Genomic DNA, 12,164 nt, shown 5'->3' on the forward strand with positions numbered 1-12,164 from the left:
ATTGGTCCTTGGACGCCAAATTCGTCCACGTTGGCCATCGAATGACTCGCCCTTATTGAATTTCAGGCGGGGACCAATTAATAGCTTAGGCAGGTACGCTACGCTAGAACTGGCGAGCTGGAAATCCGGCACACTCGTCTGACTGTGGTCGGCTCCTATCGCCCACCTGTCTCGCACAGACACCCAAAGGGTCGAGTGCCACATTCGCCGGGGCTTTTTTTTCGCCAACCGGGGTGACATCGCGCCTGCTTCAAGGTTAATACCACACAGTTGTTGCGTGTGGTACGGCTTGCCGGGTACACAACTCGGTGCTTGCTTGTACCCACGCGCACTCGCCGTCACATGGTCGGCACTGACCGTTGCAACATCAAGCAATGGTTGACGCGTCGCCAAGTCGGTTGCGTGCCCTCGCGTGGGCTTGCCGAAATGTGAGCCAGCAACCAGAAATCATGGGCGGGGTTGGTCACTTTGGCGGCTTGGCGAGGATGGTGCACACAGTTGAGCTTATCGACAGCCTTGTCTTATCTGCAACTAATCGTACGTATGGGACCAGGCCAACATGAATGCCGAAATGCGGAAATCGTACCATATACAAAAGAACCATTCGATATCCAACAACTGTGGTACCCAACCAAGAGATATATAACCCCGCCGAAAACTTCCTCAAGGACGCCACCTAAAGCTGGGGTGCTTCCAGTCGAGATCCTCAATCTCCTGCTGGCTCAGTCCCGACAGCTCCTTGTCAACGTCGAGTTTTTCGCGTCGCTTGTTGTCCCAGTTCATCCAGAACAAGGCACCCGTGGAGACAATCAGGATCATTGACGAAGTGGCCAGGTTCAACCCGTTGCCAATCTTGTAGTCGGGCCCGTCCCAAGGGAGGAAGCTCCAGGTGGAGATGAGGCCGCCGACGTTGCCAAACATGACCTACGGTGGGATTAGCCATTTGTCAAGGGGTTACAAGGTATGTGACGAATGCATTTTGGTAGACTTACGTTGAGACCGATGGCACTGCTCCTTGCAGTATCACTGACGACGTTGGCACTGATGTGTGCATTCGACATGGGACCCAAAACCATGGCCGAGCTGGCGATCAAGAAGGTCGCCGCATACCGGACCGTCGCAACCTTGCTCGCCAGGAACATGATGTAGCCAGTCATGACCATGGGGGCGCTCAGGGCAATCAGGAACTGCCGGCGATCGAGATACCAACTCAAGCTGGGGAATGCCACAGTGAAGAATGCACCGACGACATAGGGCGGCACGCTGTAGAGCTGCTTCTGCACGGTCGAAAAGGTCGGGTAGATTGTCGACACGATGGTGGGCAAGAAGAAGGCGAGACCCTGGACGGTGACATTGTTGCACAGGAAGACAAAGGCAATCTGGAGCGTCACCGGGTTGGTCATGCCGCGCTTCAACTTCTTCATGTCCATCTTGTCGAGAACTTCAGTCTGGCCGACGCGCTCCGACTTGACTCGTGCCTCGCACAAAATCTTCTCTTCTTCGGTCATCCAGCGCGCCGTCTCGGGCCGGTCGGTGAGGGTGAAGAAAGCAATGATGGAGATGATGATGGTGACGATGCCCTCGATGGCAAAGATCATGCGCCAGCTGTGGATGCTGCCGAAGTGGTCGAGGGTCAGGATGGCGCTGGCCAAAAGCCCACCGAATGCGCCCGCCAGAGGGGCCATGACCATGTATAGCGACAATCGGAACGCGAGCTCCGCGCGCTGGTACCAACGCGACAGGTAGTACGCGATGCCGGGAAGCATGCCAGCCTCAAAGATGCCGAGAAGGAAGCGAACGCCGCAGATGGCCGCTCTGTCGTGCACAAAAGCAGTGGCGATGGAAACGATTCCGAAGAGGAGCGATGTAGCGGGCAGGAACCAGCCTGGTCCCATCCACTTGCACAGCACCGTGGCTGGAATCTCAAAGATGATGTACGAGATGTAAAAGACGGAGAGGATGATGTTGTAGTCGTTTCCGGTGAGGCCTAGGTCTTTCTCCAAGCCCGCAATGCGCGCGTTACCTGAGCAGGTTAGCATCTCCTTCCTTGTCAGGTCTGACACCGGCGGGGGGCCCGCACTTACCAATGTTTGCCCGATCAATGAAGCAAAACAGGTACAGCAGCGCAACAGTCGGCACCAGGTAGAGATCCATCTTCATCCGCAGCTTCCTGACGGCTTTGGGGTCAAACTGCAGGACCGGGTTGCCGTACGCGTCGGTCGCAAGCTGCCCCCGGGCGGCGGCCTGGCGCAGCGTGTCGTCGTTCATGATTGCCGCCGTCTGGATGCGGTCCTCGGAGCTGCTGCCGTGCTCGACCCCGACATCTTTGCTAACCTTTTCGTCCATGTTGGAAGCCATTGTGAAAGGCAGAATGTCGCAAGGGGGATGGCAAAGGAACGATTTACCCCAGATGTGCGAAAAGCAAGCGACCTTTATTTCTCTGCCCTGGCAGCTCGGCCCGACAATGGATCCCACCGGCTCCAGTCCATGACTCCTCCTCCACCTGGCAGTTCTGAAGAGAAAAAAAAAAAAAAAACACACTGAGTTTGATTGCTTGGCCGGGGATCTAGCGGGGCTTTCCCCAGCGCTTCCCCACAAACGGGATTGCAGTCTCTGGGCATACTCGCGGCCCTGATTGCCTCGTCAATGCCGCGGCAAATCTTTGAGCCAGGTCGGGAGTTGCATTTTGGCCGCATTTGGCCAGGTGATCAACTGAATTCAGCATAGCCGTTGGGGAACGGTTTTGTTTCGTGCTGTCGGAGCAGGAGTCGGGGTGCTGCTTCGCTGCGCTAAGCTAACCCTATTTGTTAGGTTCGAGGCCTGTCCCCAGTTGTTCTGCGGAAAATAGGATCCTCCCCCTCCCCCGCAGCATTCACTGTCCAATGAGCTTGCCGCTCTAAATGTCCCTCCTTAATATGGACCTGCGGCTCCGACTCTCGGCATTTACCATGGCACCTAGTTGCTGTGGTGCCAGGCACGTGATTTTTTTTCCCACACGATACTTGTTTTGGCTTGAGTATGAGAGCAGTGCCTTGGCTATTTGCCGATTTCCTGATGTGTGTCGTAGTCATATTAACCGTGTCATCTAGTCAAAGTTTATTAGAGCTAGGCACAGCCAGGAGTCGTTTATATTGCCGTTATTTTTGGTAATGCGTTTCTGATCAACGTGTCTTACTAATCTCACTGTCTGATTCTCAGGGTCCCCTCTCCTCGTTCCTTTTCTCTACTTGATCCCTTCCCACTCGGCACTCATTCACTTGTATAATACAACATCTATATACTTCTGCTGTAAGCCGGATTGGTTTGTATTTATGGCAACCTCCAGCGCGAATATCCAGCCACTATTTGGTGAATAAAACGAGATTGATGAACTACACGAGTTTGAGAATAATCAACGCATCTACTTCTTTGGTGTACAAGAATGATTTTCTGAGTATTATTGGTATACTTACTTCAAAAAAAAAAATGTAAAGGCTGACCCGGGCAGACACGGTCGCGTCAACCTAAACACCCGGACAATTTACTAGCTCTGGCAAGTGTTTGTCCCAAATCCTAACTTGGGTGCCAATGCTCCACGTGTAGCATTCATTACCTGCTGCGCGACTCCCACCTTTCGGGTCATTCTTTGTGGGTACCTATCTCGGGTACCTATTTATAGTCCCTACAGCAATGAGACTCTACACGGGACGTTAATGAATAATTAACTGTGAAGGGAGCTCCCTACCCTTGTCGAACCCTCTCGTAAGGGAAGTTGGAAAAGCCGTGAACGAGGCACTTGACAGCCAATTCAATGCGTCCAGTTCATCGAAAAGGTACACTGAATTCGCTAGTAGTATTTTTGAGGATACATTTGGCTTGAAATGTGGTAAGAGGGAGCGTAGGAAAATTGGATCTCACAGCCTGGTGGATATCCACGTAATGGGAACCCTTATCTAGCACTCAGCTCTGTTACTCACCAGTCATACTTTGCCCAGACTTTTGTACCTTACAGTCTCAAGGCATGGATTTGTAATATTCAATATAAAAGGTAGGTGCCAAAAGTTGTAGGTCCCTATCTACCGAGGCAAGTGATAAATTTCTGCCGGCGTGATGATGGGTTTTCTTTCCGAGAGTGGCTGGTTGCCACTTGAGCTCACTGTCTAATGAGTATCAAATACATAATCAATCACTCAACCTGTGGCGTACGCTTGTCTGCTATGGATGATCAGCGAAAGGCGCCCAAGGCCACTTGCTTCCGAATACTTCTTGTGGCTGACTGGGCTGTTGAAAAATCCTTATTCTCATCCGCTGTCGGAGCCCAATGACTTCTTTTATTTCCAGTTGAAAGGCTATAGAGCCTACAGAAAGCACCCGTTTGCTTACTTGAAAGCGTGCAAAGTAGCTACTGGCCCCACTGGTATCTCCTGCAATCGGAGGAAAAAAGCCACCATACACCGTACCATAATCATTTCCTTTGAAAAGATTTTCCACCTCGCTTCACTTTTCTCGCTTGAAACGACCGGTTTTCGGGGTAAAAAATCAAGAACCGAGCCAAACAACCCTCCCAGAAAGCCTATGAGTAATGGGATGGCGTTCAACAACAACAGCACCAACGCTGTGGCCGGTAACGGTCAGATCAGCAGGCAGCCAATTTTAGGCCTTCACCAGACCAGACTGGCGCAATACCGGTTGATTATACAGATGCAACAGGACCTACATGATATCCACCGCTTGCAGAGGAGTACTTGGCTACATCCGTGAGGTACATTGTTCAACAGATGGAGAATGAGGAATAACCTTGTCCCGACTAAAGAGGAGCAAGAGACACGAGAGTCAAGGTCAAGGAGGGGGTTAGTCACGCTGGGACGAGGGACACCATGAAGGACACTGGAATAGAAGGGAAAAATCGATGAGATATACCCAAGGACTACGTCAATAACAACTGGGAAAACAGAAAATTCACCCAACAATATCATGTTCCAACGTGCATTAGTAACCATCCCCAATCGTACCACTAACATCACCAGCATACGCCTACAACGACTTGCCCATCTTCCTAGGAGGCACCTTGGCGGCAAACAACCTATCAATCTCATCAAAAGTCTTGCCCTTGAGCTCAGGAACCCACACCCAACTTCCAACTGTGCCAATCAAAGCCAGACCACCAAAGACGAAACCCACCTTGCCCTTCATGTTGCCCTGATCCGGGTTTACCATGTAGGGGATGGCAAAATTGAACACGATGCCACAGATGGCCTGGGTAGCCGTGGCCAGCGAGATGGTCTTGGCTCGGAGGCTGGTGCTGGAAGCCTCGCCCAGGATGGCAAAGGCCATGGCGCCAATGGTCATGAAATACACAAACGCGTAGACCACCGTCGAAGAGGCCATGACCCAGCCTGCGGCGGCGGTGGGCACCACGTCCATGATTCCGATGAGGAAGAGCAGCCCGGTGAGGCTGGCCATGCCGCCGACGAAGACGGGGCGGCGACCGAAGCGCTCGACCACGAACCAGGAGCAGATGTTGCCCAAGACGCCGCAGGCTGTGACGCCAACACCCAGATCAAAGGACTGCTGGACGCCGACCAGCCTGAAGAAGTAGGTGGAGTATCCGAGGACGAAAATGATGCCGACGAGGTGTTGGCAAAGAAACACGCCGGTGGAGATGCCAGTCCGCAGCAGGTTGGTGCCGCGGAAGCAGTCGACCAGACGTTGTTCGCTGAGTATGGCAGATTCCTCGGCGATGGTCGCCTCCATGGCGAGTATCTGCGTCTCGGCATCGTAGTCCTTTCCGTAGAGCTTCTTGATGGTCTTGATGGCCTGCTCCTTCTTGCCAGCCCGGACGAGATACCATGGGGACTCGGGCAGGAAATGCAGGAAGACGACCAGAAACAAGACAAAGAAGAGCTGCGTAGAGAAGCCGCCTTTGTATGCCCAGGCGTCAGTCCTCTCCCCAAAAGCCTTGACGACGGCGTTGGAGAGCAGCTGGCCGACGGCGATGCCCAGGTTGACTCCGGCCGTGGCGAAGCCTCTAAAGGCAACTGGCGCGATCTCGCTGCACGCCAGCGGGGCCAGCGTGAGGTAGAAGCCGAGGCCGAAGCCCAGTACGAGCTTCGAGGCGAGGAAGGCGGGTCGGTTGTCCGAGGCGATCTCGCCGGCGATTCCGCCGGTGCAGATGATCAGGCCGCAGATGAGAGAGTAGCGGCGGCCGATGCGGTCGGCGGCCCAGCTGCAGAGGAAGCCACCAAAGATCTGACCGACGGAGGCGATGGTGTTGAAGGCGGCCTGCCATTCGGCGGGGAGGATGGCTTCACCCTGGAGGTCGAGGTAGCCAAAGTCTCGGCGGAAGGAGTCGACGGCGATCATGGCGCCGTTTATCTGTGCATCGAAGCCCCTGGGATGGGGTTAGTGTTTTGGACGAAACAAGCGCACTCGATCGACAAGGCAGACAGACGTACCAACCGACGGCACACATGGCCCAGTAGAAGCACCACCACACGATGATCTTGTGGTTTTTAAAGACCTCCCGCAGGGTGAGCTCCTGCTCCCGACTGACAGGCGCCTTGTCATGGTGGCTGATGGTGCCCTCGATGGGGTGAGTTTCGATGTCTTTGGACTTTTCCATGATGGGCTGCACGGGATTACTGCAATAGACACCGGTGTCAACTCATCAAATCGGCGAGAGGCTGATATTTAACTTTTCGGTATCCGCCTCCGCATCACCCCCGGCTGTAAACGGGCATGACATTGTGGAGTTGAAGCTGGGGTTGATCTTGTGGGGAGCTGGGAGTTTGTGGTTAGGTCTAGTCTAGTTCTAGGTCTAGAGGTAGGGTAACGGGGTCGCTCATTGGTCGAGTCATTCTGGCCCACAGCGTATTTGACAAAGAGCGACATTCCGCGAACGCAGTTTTTCGGTTTTCTTTCCTTTCTCTCGCCCAACAATGGAACCCACCGAAAGAGCCAGACCTGCCCCACGGGGAACTGCAGCCTACCAACGGAGACGCGCCGTCAAAGCCTGTCAGGTCTGTCGGGCTCGCCGTACCAAGTGCGACAATCTCAAGCCGTCGTGCTCTTTTTGCCTCAAGACGGGCGCCAAGTGCATCCAGTCGCCTGTCGACTTTTCCAGTTTCGACCCCGCCAGTCTCAAGATCTTGGAGAGACTGGATGACCTCGAGCAGCTGGTCCGCGGTCAAAACGCCCAAGATGCCATAGCCGAAGACTTCAACTCTCTCGACCCGCTTCAGGTCGGCATGGTCTTGCCAATGTCAGTCGACGAGCTGCTCGCCAAACTAGTGTCACAAGGAAGATTACCCCCAGCAGAGATGGCCTCTCCCCGATTGACCGCCTATGCATCTCCCGGGTCCTTTGATCTGGAAGAGCCCAGCCGGGTCCGGCCCCTGCTCGACAGGTTTTTCGAATACGTGCACGTCAAAAACCCAATCCTCGACGAGACGCACACACGCCATGTCGTTCAGACGACCGTGGTGAACGGAATCGATTGGTCGGCAGAGTCGTGCCTGTCGCTTCTCATCTTGGCGCTGGGCTCCATCGCCACCCCTTTTGGAGCCAGCCTCGACGCAAGGCCCGGATCCACGGAATACGCACAGGCAAGGTCGTACTTCTGCGCTGCCGAGAAGAGGCTTGGCATGCTCCTGACGAATGATCAAGTCATTGCTCCCCAGTGCCTGTTCCTTGCCGGCGTCTTCCTCATGTGCACGTTTCAACCCCACAAGGCGTGGCGCTGTTTTGTGCAATCTCTGGCCTGTTGCCAACAGTTTCCCTTCCTGACGCCTGAATCTCAGAGGCAATACCGCGATGAGGTAACACGCGACCACGATCCTGCTGTCGACCTGCAGCAAGCCATTTACTGGTCTGCTTGGAAGTCGGAACGGGAAGTCCGGGGTTATCTCCACCTGCAAGACTTTTCAGAGCACCACAGCATGACGAACCTATACCCATCATTCTTTCCCACGCCACCCTCGGCCCGGGCGATATCGGCAGACACTACACATCAGCGAGAAGAGATGTCTTGGTATTTCTACCTGTCGGAAATTTCTCTAAGACGTCTCAGCTCCCGAATCGCCGCCGAGATGATTGAACTGCAACAAAAACACAAGTCTCGGGGGTCATTTCTCACGGCCATGGCAGATCTAGTCCCGTCGTTTGAGGAGCAGACGATTGACTGGATACGATCTCTGCCTGCCAGCCTTTCGTTCGACGCACCCATCGGCCAAGACGACGTCTGTAGGTTCGTGTTGCGCGGACACGTAGTCAACGTATACGAGATGATTTACTGGCCATTTGTCACTGCGCTGCTGGACTCTAGCTCGCACGAGAGCCCGCGCAACGAGAGCTTTGCGCTGTTGGCGAACAAGGGAATTGAAAATCACGCGTTCCGCCTGCGGGTCAACAAGCAGGGATTCTACCACCGGCACCATGGCACCTATTACATGATGGCTTCATGTGCCAGAAGTGCGCTGGTGCTGGCTGCATACAGGTCCACCCCCGGGTCGAGTCCGCTCGGGTCAGGCGTGGAGGAGGCGGTTGGTTTGTTGGAGTACTGGAGCGACGAGACGCATGACTTTGAACGAGTGCGTGTGCATCTGCAGCAGCATCTGGAATACCTGCAAGAATGATTGTACATGCCAAGATTCTGCACTAGAAAAAAAAGTAACAAGCAACAAGCTGGATCGTCTTTGCAAAATGTGAACTACCGGTGACAATAATATCAGCATGTGGGTCCTCTTGACCCTGGTGTCCCCTGCTTCCCCGCGCGGGGGTCGCGGAATATCGCAGTTGAGGAATGTGTGGAGACAAGTTGCAGTGGTATTTCTCGGGTATATTTCAGACACCATACTGACATTTGCATATCACGAGCAGTTCACACGTATTGACATTCGATATTCGACATTTGACCTTTTCATTGCTCTCAGTTGCTCTTAGCTGCTCTCAGTAACTGCTCCCTTGCCACACACTCTCTCACAGGCACATACGCAATGTCTTGCAAAATGCTGCGCGTCAGCGGCACGCAGATTGTCGACCCTGACGGGAAGCAGGTCCTTCTCAAAGGCGCCGGCCTGGGTGGCATGCTCAACATGGAAAACTTCATCACCGGCTACTCGGGGCACGAATTCGAACACCGAGCCGCCCTGGCCGAGGTGCTTGGCCAGGAAAAGGCCGACTATTTCTTCTCTCGTCTCATCCACCACTTCTTCACAGAGGCAGACGCCGCTCTGTTTGCGTCGCTAGGACTGAACTGCCTGCGGGTGCCGTTCAACTACCGCCACTTCATGGACGACGACAACCCGTCCGTCATCAAGAAGCAAGGGTTCGAGCTGCTGGACAGGATCGTCGACATCTGCGCCAAATACAACATCTACGTCGTCCTGGACCTGCATGCCGTTCAAGGAGGGCAGAACCAGGACTGGCACAGCGACAGTGGCCTGAACCGCGCCATATTCTGGGAGTTCAAGGACTTTCAAGACCGCGCCGTCCAGCTCTGGGAGGCGCTGGCCGCTCACTACAGGGGCAACCCGGTCATTGCAGGCTACAACCCGCTCAACGAGCCGGCAGACCCCAAACACACCCGCCTGCTGGCGTGGTACGAGCGCTGCGAAAAGGCCATCCGGGCCGTCGACCCCGACCACATGCTCTTTGTGGACGGCAACACGTACGCCATGGACTTTTCCGCGTTCCCCGTCGACCGGCCGCTGCCCAACACGGTGTACAGCTGCCACGACTACAGCTTCCTCGGCTTCCCGGTGGCGGAGCAGTACGAGGGCAGCGAGGAGCAAAAGAAGAAGCTGAGGGAGAGCTTCAGGCGCAAGGTCGGCTTCATGCAGCAGGCCAGGGTGCCGATATGGAACGGCGAGTTCGGCCCGGTGTACCAAGACCCGCGCAAGGACGGCGACGCCGAGGCCACGAACCGCAAGCGGTTTGCGCTGCTCAAGGAGCAGCTGCAGATCTACCGGGAGTTTGACCAGGACGTCTCGTGGAGCATCTGGCTGTACAAGGACATTGGGTACCAGGGGATGGTGTACGTGTCTCCCGACAGCGCCTACATGCGGCTGATTCGGGGGTTCGTGGAGAAGAAGCAGCGGCTGGGGCTGGACTTTTGGGGCGTGGCCAACAAGGACGCCATCAACGGCGACGTGTACGCGCCGTTTCTGGAAAAGGTCAAGAAGGAGATCCCAGACCACCTCTTGAAGAAAAAGTACCCCAACGTTTGGACCTTTGACAGGCAGGTCGAGAGGTCCGTCAGAGAGATGCTGCTGAGCGAGTATCACGGATGGGAAATGGCAGAACTCTTCAGGGGCAAGACGGAGGCTGAGCTGGAGGAGCTGGCAAGCAGTTTCAGCTTGGAAAAGTGCGTCTTGAGAGACGAGCTGAACCAGATTCTAAAGGAGGACGTCTAGCTGTTTTTTCTTGTTACATGGAGACATTGAGTACCAGTCTCGTCTTGTCTAGCCCATCTATCCACTGTCTCAATCCTGACCCAGGTAGCAACCGTAGAGGTTGACGCTGTCAATCCCCACAGAACCCGTATAGTCGTCATTGTCGCACGAAAATGTGATGGTGAGATCCGCGCCGCTGACATACGAGAAGGTGGTCGTCACTGAACCTCGACCGCCAGCTCCACCTCGTCTCCAAGACCACACCGGAACGCCGCCAAACGAGGTGGTCAGGGTGCAGTCCAGATCGGACACACCTTCGCTGCCGCCGATGACCTCGTAGGACCAGTCATAGGTGAGGGTCACAGAGGGTTCGTTGAATCCTCGGATCGACTGGGAGATGCTGCTCTCCGAGTGAGACGAGGTCATGAATCTAGAAAATGTCAGTGGTGCTTATATATAGCTAGATGGGAGGTTGACCTACAGATAGCGCTCTCCATCCTCAAGTCTGAAGCGAAGAGAGGAGGTGTTCCACTCGTCATACTCCCGGACCCTGACGTCGTCGCCTTCGCCAGGAGTCCAGTCTTTGAGACCGTCCTCGAACGAGGGGTTTGAGATGTATTGCTCACTGTCGTCGTTGCAGTGGCGCTGATTCCAGTCGGAAATGGTGTGGTTGGGGGCCTTGGGGCTCGGAGGTGAGAGAAAAATGGGAGGCACAGCGAGGGCTGTCGATGCCAGGGCCAGAAGAAGAGTGAGCTGCATTTTGATTAGACCTAGGTTGTAGAGTTGACTTGATTGGTGTTTGAGTGTACTTACTCGTACGGGAGCACTGGAGACTCATTTTTATATCCGATTCCTCATCGTCCACAATGATCGAGATGTTATTACAATAGTGAATGATACTGAGTTTGGGACGGTGCGTAGCCAAAGTATGTTAGTGGAAGCAGCGCCGGCTTTAAAGGTGAGTTCTGGAAATGGCTCAAGCCACAAGCTAGCTTGGCTTATGCTTAACTCGTCGGGCATAATTAGGCGCAGTCATGCTATATGCTGTCATAATTCTATAAGATTCCGCGAGTAATAGCCCCTGTCTGTGCTTATTGCTTTTGACGGATCGAATTGTCATTCAGGGGAACCACGCCAACAAGGTCAACTACCGGTACATAGTATCATGGAGCTGTCAAGACCGGCGAGCTAACTATAAGTCTATAAGCCCCTGAAGATGTGAGGCTCGGGCTGGAGATGGCTGTCGCATACGTCACTGATGTGAGCCAAAGTGGCAGTGACGACGGAGTTAGCGTCGGGTTGAGCAGAGATTGAATTCGAGTAGATTGCAAGGAGGTTGGCTGGGAAGATAAATGAGAATGACAAATGACAGGGCCCGCTTATCCAGCGGCATGGTTCGCATCGTCGATCAACCGTAAAAAGGCCTATTTTGGATAGCATAATATTGACAATCTCGACAATAGAATTGGGTCAAACTCTGGTGGAAAAAAAATCACAATCCTAGACATAACCTATCAGGCAATCGGACGAGATCCTGCTCGGGAGGACGGGAAGCAAGAAAGCAGTGGACTGCTGTGGATTAGTGGATTGGATGAATTATTCTGATCACGAACCGAAGATGCCGGCGTCAAATACTCAAAGTGACAAATCTGCGCTACATGAAATCTGTCCAGGAATCTCGGGAAGACGAAGGACCCTGAGTGTGACAAATATCCGGACGGACTGTGGAGATGGAAGCCGAGAAAAAGGGTCTAGAAAAGGGTGTTGTTGCGGGGTTGTGGGAACTGAAAGTCT

General features: G+C 54.1%; 5 protein-coding genes across 5 annotated transcripts; 2 read left to right on the forward strand and 3 right to left on the reverse strand.

The window, feature by feature from the left end:
* Nucleotides 1-461: 461 nt before the first annotated feature.
* MGG_07843 (uncharacterized protein) lies at nucleotides 462-2,518 on the reverse strand. The gene is made up of 3 exons (XM_003713029.1): nucleotides 2,085-2,518; nucleotides 993-2,023; nucleotides 462-924 (listed from the first exon to the last, which is right to left on the reverse strand). The coding sequence occupies exons 1-3, from the start codon at nucleotides 2,356-2,358 to the stop codon at nucleotides 664-666; spliced, it is 1,566 nt and encodes a 521-aa protein (XP_003713077.1). The 5' UTR covers nucleotides 2,359-2,518; the 3' UTR covers nucleotides 462-663.
* A 2,495-nt stretch (nucleotides 2,519-5,013) lies between these two features.
* On the reverse strand, nucleotides 5,014-6,601 carry MGG_07844 (maltose permease; the record flags this gene model as incomplete). Its single annotated transcript, XM_003713030.1, has 2 exons — nucleotides 5,014-6,370; nucleotides 6,435-6,601. The coding sequence occupies 2 exons, from the start codon at nucleotides 6,599-6,601 to the stop codon at nucleotides 5,014-5,016; spliced, it is 1,524 nt and encodes a 507-aa protein (XP_003713078.1).
* Nucleotides 6,602-6,917: 316 nt separating this feature from the next.
* MGG_07845 (C6 zinc finger domain-containing protein) lies at nucleotides 6,918-8,664 on the forward strand (the record flags this gene model as incomplete). Its single annotated transcript, XM_003713031.1, has 1 exon — nucleotides 6,918-8,664. The coding sequence occupies one exon, from the start codon at nucleotides 6,918-6,920 to the stop codon at nucleotides 8,610-8,612; it is 1,695 nt and encodes a 564-aa protein (XP_003713079.1). The 3' UTR covers nucleotides 8,613-8,664.
* A 115-nt stretch (nucleotides 8,665-8,779) lies between these two features.
* Nucleotides 8,780-10,470, forward strand: MGG_07846 (endoglucanase family 5 glycoside hydrolase; the record flags this gene model as incomplete). The annotated part of the gene is made up of 2 exons (XM_003713032.1): nucleotides 8,780-8,813; nucleotides 8,962-10,470. The coding sequence occupies 2 exons, from the start codon at nucleotides 8,780-8,782 to the stop codon at nucleotides 10,389-10,391; spliced, it is 1,464 nt and encodes a 487-aa protein (XP_003713080.1). The 3' UTR covers nucleotides 10,392-10,470.
* MGG_07847 (uncharacterized protein) lies at nucleotides 10,461-11,129 on the reverse strand (the record flags this gene model as incomplete). Its single annotated transcript, XM_003713033.1, has 2 exons — nucleotides 10,461-10,800; nucleotides 10,852-11,129. The coding sequence occupies 2 exons, from the start codon at nucleotides 11,127-11,129 to the stop codon at nucleotides 10,461-10,463; spliced, it is 618 nt and encodes a 205-aa protein (XP_003713081.1).
* Between the last annotated feature and the right edge of the window lie 1,035 nt (nucleotides 11,130-12,164).

This window comes from Pyricularia oryzae, chromosome 3, assembly GCF_000002495.2.
Source record: "Pyricularia oryzae 70-15 chromosome 3, whole genome shotgun sequence".
NCBI classification, from domain to species: Eukaryota; Fungi; Ascomycota; class Sordariomycetes; order Magnaporthales; family Pyriculariaceae; genus Pyricularia; species Pyricularia oryzae.